The sequence below is a fragment of the Herpailurus yagouaroundi genome, unplaced genomic scaffold, assembly GCF_014898765.1.
Source record: "Herpailurus yagouaroundi ecotype Mexico unplaced genomic scaffold, PumYag 139, whole genome shotgun sequence".
NCBI lineage: Eukaryota > Metazoa > Chordata > Mammalia > Carnivora > Felidae > Herpailurus > Herpailurus yagouaroundi.
This window is the reverse complement of record NW_024412394.1, coordinates 73785428-73792431: the sequence shown is the minus strand read 5'-3', so window position 1 is coordinate 73792431 and position 7004 is coordinate 73785428. Positions and strand designations below refer to the sequence as shown.

Genomic DNA, 7004 nt, shown 5'->3' with positions numbered 1-7004 from the left:
GTTTTCTGTTACTTACTGATATGTCCGTGAACGAAAGGGACAAGTAAAAAGACTGCCATTACTATTTTAAACCTACAAATCAGTGCATGCGTTCTTACTGTAAACTTTGAGCTAAGCATATTTTCTGTTTTCAAGGAGGAAATCTGCAAGACTCAACTATGTGGAACGTCAGATAATTTACTCTTAACTTCCCTGAAAGTAGATAATTTTCTTACGCTGAAATATAAACTGTGGAATATGTTTCAAGTACTCTGTGCTCCTGTTACCACCTGAGAACTTAACTAAAATAACTATAGCAAGTTTATGTTTTTAAGTTTGGTATTTAAGTATCAGAAGTTGGCTTTTGTTCCAAATGTTTAAAATAGGATTAGACAACAAAAAGGTACGTAGCAGAGAAAGTACTTCTTTCAATTCAAACACTACTTTATAAGTGATGCATGGTCCAAATAAAGAGCTCTCTTCAAAGATTTCAAAACTGTTGCACACACATTTAATGTAATCCAACAATGAAGAAAGACACTACAGATAAATCATAATTATGATGTTTATTTAGCAAAATAAACTTAAAGTTTTCTATTAAAAAAAACATAAGAATCATATCCAAATTTTAGCTTCCCCCATCTTCTTTGGTATTGAAATCAATGTTCGGGGTATAAAATATTTTATTCTGAAGTTGAGTCACTGGGTCTATAACAGTTTTCCACATAAGGAAAATAGAAAATTAAATTGCCTGTAACTGTCTTATTTATTGAACAACCAATGGATGCATTATGTGTGTGCGGAGACCAACATCAAGGAAATATTCATTCACTGATGTGTTTTCTACAGAAAAATATATTTCAATTTTTTAATGATCATCTGTCATCATTTTACTATGTTGTCCGAATAGTAATCCAATATGCAGATCCTGCTGTCACTTCACTGATGAACTACCCTCCAAGGAAGTGAACACTGCCATCCCAGGACTTAGCAATACTTATTTTTCAACATGATTCCACCATTAAAATTTTTCTGAATTTCTCATTATTGTGGGCTTCAGTCTTTGCCATAAAATAGTATCTGGAAACTGCTAAACATCATTAAATTAATATTAATAAAACCCAAATCTAAATCTTTTTCTCTCAAGAAAAAATATCACTTAAAATCAGACTTGTTGTTTCTTCTAAGGGTAGTATTATATGCATTGCTAACTTAGCCAAGCCAGTTACTTCCAGAAACACCATGGAACAACCAAGCTAACTCTCCTTCCTCTGATAAACCTTTGCCTTTCCAATTCCGATTTCTCCATATCCCTGCTTTCTTGTATGAAAAAATTTTCCCCTTAATTTGTTAAAATGAATCTGAGATAAAAATTCCAGTAACAAACTAGGGCAATTTTTTTTTTTTTTTTTTGCATAGACTCTTGTGACCACACAACGATCCGGCAACGCATGGCTTTAGCGCTAACACTGTGACTGGGAACAGGACGAGTACAACCACAGTAAAATACAGCTGTCTATGAGAAGGACTGCGTAAAGGCATCTTTGGCCATGCAGGCTCTGGGCTCTCTGGAAATAAGTCAGCTGCATTGCCAACATGACAAAGAAAATAGCGATGTTCAGAATCAGGAATAGTTTGGTGTACGAAGCGGAAGGGGCTCTGCTGCGAGTTGTCATCATCCGCGTCTGTCCAAACCGGCCTTTCATCAAGCCCCCGTTTTTGTGTTTCTCATACGTTACATCTGCAAAATCTAAAAGGTCTTTCATCTCTTCATCTTCATCTATGGGCAGTTCTTTCTGTGCTAGAATCTGAGCTTTCTGTCGAATCTTTTTTTCATTGACCTCAATCTGTGCAAAAATATCAGGGACCGCGTCCACAAATTTATAGCGTTTGCCTGCCCTTCGGTTTTTCTTTGACTTGCTCTGCTGCTGCTGCTGCTGCGATATGGCAAAAATCCTATCAATGGCCTCCTCCGTCTGCCTCTTGTCTGAAAATCTCAGCAGGCGCTCAGCGGTCTTCCTAAAGCTTGCTGTGTTCCGGACTCGGGACAGGATCTGCTTCTCCAGCAGCTGGAACACTGGCTTAAAATGCTGCAGGTTCTGTTCCACAATAGCAGCGTAGTCCTTCACCTCGGGCACAGGGGTGCTCTTGATGGCTGAACTCCGGTCAAACAGAATTTTCTGACGATCTGCAATGACCTGTGCAAAGGCAGACTGTCCCGTGGTCTCTCCTGTCCAAAGGTAAGTGGCGTAGGCATGCTGGCTGGTGGCTACGAACACATCCAGTTGCTGGGAGTCCCCGTGGATGCTGAAACTCTGAACATCTACAGATGGCCCTATAAAGAGGTAAGCGGTCCTGGTGATGGGACTCCGGAGGTGCATGGTGACATTCACGTAGTTTGTCCCGTTGTAGGGATAGCCCCGAGGGTATGTCACTGAAGCAAAGGTTGCTTTCTCACTGTAGCCGGTATCATCCATCCAGTACATTTTGTACAGACCATCCCGTTGCCTGATAAAAGCCCCGTGGACCCCATCTACCACTGTTTCCTCAAAGGGAACATCCACATTGTGGAAGAAGCTTGCGGCGGTCTCCAAGGGGCTGTCCTCTCCCAGGTGTATTTGGTCCACGAGGAGAAGGAGCTGTGGATGAAGGAGGATCAGATTCCTCTGCACGCTCCTCAGATTAAGCTGGGGGTTATAAGCCCCCACACCTTCCCCTCGGATGAAAACCACTCCATTTTTCTCCACTGCTGCAACCACTCTCCCCTGGCAGCTGGCGGCCAGGTCATGCTTGTATTTAGACCATTTCGATGAGCAGTCTTCCGTGACCTGACCCTCCCAGGGAGAAAAGCAGCTCTTTGACACAGCTGGGGAAAACATCAAAACATTGTTGAAGAAGGTGTACTTTGGCCCATAGAGAGCCTCAGTGATGAAAGGCACACCATTGGGAGCAAAAGTAAATGAGTTTTGATCAGGATGCTCGTGCCCGGCATTAAAATTTCTCCATCCTTTGATCCAATCTTTGTATTTGTTTCTGTGGACAATGTCATATATTGCACGCCCCCCCAGTTTTCCTGACTTGAAGGAAAGAAACGATCTATTGATTTCTGCAGGCAGGGCACTTCCGTAAGTCACAACACCCCAGTCTTCAAAATAATGCAACGTAGGGGTGCCAAAATCCGGAGGAGGAACAGATTTCAAGCTGGCATCATACCTGAAAGGATTCATTTTTAAACAATGAAATGGGTTTCTGGTGGAAGTTAAAATAACACCTCAGGACTGTGATGCCACTTTGTGACGTGGCTGGAGGAAACAACACAATGCTCCCCAGAGGGCCGGCTGTGATTTCTGTGTTCGGGACATTTCCGGAAACACCCGTGGATAAGCATGCACAGGGGAGCACCCTTGCTGAATGGGAGAGGAGTACTTCACACCGTGGGATCCTCGGGCTTGAGCCTGAAATGGCTGCTGCTGTTCATACTACAGGGACGTTCTTCACATAACGATTTCAGAACTGCCATCCAAATGACCAGGGCTCACAGAATTAAGTTCCCATCTAAACTAGTCCAGGGGTGCCTATTCTAGAGAACCCCGTGTTAGGATCTAGACTCTAACAAGCCTCAAGTTGTTAGGAAGTACTGTTCTGTCATGGCTGATATTACTGAAAGTTTGGTAGAGTACTTTCACCCTCTAAAAAAATAGATTTAAATAGAATTGAATTTCACACACTAGATAAAATTTACTACCAATACCACACGTAAGAATGTAAGTGGATGACAGGCGCCTGGGTGGCACAGCCGGTTAAGTATCTGACTCTGGATCTCAGCTCAGGTCATGATCTCATGGTTCATGAGTTCGAGCCCCACATCGGGTCCTGTGCTGATGGGGTGGAGCTTGCTTAGGATTCTGTCTTTCCTTCTCTCTGCGCCTCCCCCGCTTGTGTGCACTCTCTCTCAAAATAAATAAATAAACTTAAAAAAATTAAAAAAAAAAAACAAAAAACAAATGCAAGTGGATGAAATTCAAGAAACTATTAATACCAGGAGATTTATAATTGTGGCTACTAGTACCTACCCATACTCACAGGTTTTGTTTTAATCTGCAGATGATGTCATGCATTTTGGACAATAAATGGCCTCTCATTTTTTTATTTATGACAAATACTTATTGTCAAATTTATACAATAATTAACATTAAACTTTCACAGTGATTAAGAACACAGGTTTGTGGCTCAGAGAGGCCCCCAAAGTAATCATAAGCAAGACTGTTTGCTTTTGATGATTTGAGATAACATTTCTGACAGGTCTGGATGATTTACTGCTCAAGGGAAGAAAGGCAGGCCTAGATTATTAGCTCTTAGATACTTTTCTCTTAAATGAATCAATCACCAATGGTAGAGTTAATCTTACTGGTGTTTGGTTTGGCTGTTTTGTCTCTTGTTCTAGAATCTCAGGCCATCAGAAATTGTGTCTCTTTTCAGGTCTAGTTAATAATGTTGACTTAATTATTGTGATTTAACAAATCCAGATATAAAACAAATTGGTAATACTTCTCTGACTTTGGTCACTTTGCATATTCCTATAAATGGCAGAATTTGAACCAAGTGAGATTTAGCATCAATCTGACTCCTAGAGTCACCTTTATAGGGCTCTCCTGGTCATATATTTAGGGTAAGTGAAATCACATCAAATTACTATTTTATCTGTGACAACAGTCTTTTAAAATGCTGGTTAAAGGATAACCAGTTTTAACTTTATTAATGTCTTTGTCCTCTCTTAATTTTTTAAATTAAAAAAAAATAATGAAGAGAAGTAGAGCAAACCACAGAAGCTGATCTTGGAGTTGAATACACATTTCAATAGCTTGAAAAGACATCAAGGATTAATGATTAACCAGTTCCCTGTAATTTTTATTTTAACTTATTGGATGCCAACAATATACTTGGCAGAACTTTAAACAGGAGGCCCTGGCTTCTCTTTCTGGGCTTAAAAGATTAAGGCAAAAAAAATTACATGGTTCTTTTATTATCAAAGTGAAACTGTCAAATACTGTCAAACACTTTTAAATAGTTTTGAAAATTTAGTAACAGCTTTGCTATTAGAAGATTATAATGCTCCATTTACTAAAACAAAACATTTCACTACCTTTATTTATTTATTTCTTTGGTGTGATTGTCGGAGTAAAACCCAGTCTAAATTTTGTGCTTTTCTCTTTATATGATTTCAAAAATGATGGAAATCAAAACATGCACATCTATTAAATATGTGAGCCTAAGACATCTCCCAGTATGAGAAAATCAAAAACCCCAAACAGTGATGAGATCTTACATGTAAGGAACTGTTTCTAAATGTTTCTAGCAGTGTCAAAGGCTGTGATATGAATTGAAGCTGCAAGGTGGGAGGGGGCATGGAGAAAGGGTTACAAAGTACTTTAGATAGTTGTTCTTTTTCATTGCAATAAACTAGCACCCTGTATCCCCAGGGCCCAATTCCCCTCTCCCCGCCCCCCCTAGACAGCCCCACGTGTCATACCAGAGAAATTCTGTGTGAAGAGTGCACCAACGCTGGCCTTTGGATGGTGTTCCTGGACCTTCCACCACACGGTTCCTCCTGATTTGGTCAGCCAGCCAGTTACCACTGCCATTACGCATGACAAATTTATCCAAGAACACTAATTGGCTTTCTGGACCATAAAACCAGTTGTAATTGGAGTCTGCAATAGCCACAGTTCTTTGAAACCCTGGGGTAAGAGGTTTGACAGAATTAAGATAAATGTAAAACTGCATATTCCCATGAAGACCTAAACAATGATTTTCAATGCTGGTTGCAAATTAGAATCAATTCTGTATCCTGGATTAAAAAACCAAAAACACAATGTCCAGGCTTTACTCCTGGTTAATCAGGCCCAGTTAATCAGAATCCCTCGGAAGCCCTTCCACAAATCTTGTGTACAAGTTTGTGTCTGTTATGTGGCAGCTTATTATTGGTAACAGAAGTGCCATAGTTCCTAATGCGTATGTATATGGCCCCCTTCCTCATTTTCCAATGTCCATGCTACGTGTAATTATATTTGCGTAGACACACAGGCTATCTATCCTCTGGTGCATGGTGAGCTGCAGAACCTGGAATGAACATCAGCTCTCCTACCAACTCAACCCACGTTCTACGCCAAGATAATGACAGAAGGTGCTTCAATCTTGCATCCAATAAAGTGGAAGTGTTAAGGTTTAAGGGAGAAACTCCATTTCTATAGGAAGAAAACAATTCCCATGGAAGAGCCTGCTAATACATACTGCTGGAAGTTAGAAAATGCAAAGATCATACAGGAATAGGTCAGCAAAACAAAAGCAGGTAAGATTGGATATGATCCAGGTGTTCTTGAAGAATGGGAGGCAACTCTGAGCCAGACAGGAATAATCGGTACTAGAACAGACATTGTAGAGGGAACAAAAAGAGAAATGCTGTTGAGAACAGGCTGACTTTTAACACACAATCCCTTCTAAAAAGATGCCATGACTGTATTTACATAATTTACAGCTAGTGTTTTCACTTCTACCAGCTTCGTAGATGCTACTGCAAATAAGTCTTATGATAAAATGTGACTTCTGAATCTTCTATTAATCTGTGAATTCCCTGAAAGCAGATGATATGCTTTATTTCTCTTTGAATCCCCTGCCTTGTACAATGCCTGGCATGTAGATATTTAATAAAGGTTTGCTGGATTAACTGGCACAAATACATGCATCTTTCTCTTAGAGGTATTTATACTGTCTTCCAGTTTAGGATGCAGTCAGGGACACAGCTCACAGCAGTGATGTGGCTGGCTGTTAGATCTCAGCTCAAATTACAAAGCAGTGAGACCTCTTCAAGATCCCTTGCTTTAGATGGCCTTTGTTTATCAAGATAAACTACCAAACAGACCTCTCCTCTATCTAAGAATATGCAGTGAAACAATAGGGTTCTGAATGTTAAGTCTCAACTAAACTTTAAGAATCTTAGGGTTCTTTTGCTCTGCAACGTTTTCTAA

At 40.2% G+C, this 7004-nt stretch overlaps 1 protein-coding gene across 5 annotated transcripts in view; it reads right to left on the bottom strand.

Moving 5' to 3' along the window:
- Window positions 1–526: 526 nt before the first annotated feature.
- Window positions 527–7004, bottom strand: part of DSE (dermatan sulfate epimerase) — an 83664-nt gene continuing 77186 nt past the window's right edge. For 4 of the 5 annotated variants that reach the window (XM_040474432.1, XM_040474431.1, XM_040474430.1 and 1 more), the window contains 2 exons: window positions 5510–5717; window positions 527–3192 (listed from right to left, as the gene is read on the bottom strand). In XM_040474432.1, the coding sequence (XP_040330366.1) occupies window positions 1443–3192; window positions 5510–5717 (1958 nt within the window). In that variant the 3' untranslated portion in view covers window positions 527–1442. The remainder of the gene's footprint in view (window positions 3193–5509; window positions 5718–7004) is intronic. The other variant, XM_040474434.1, reaches the window with a different exon arrangement.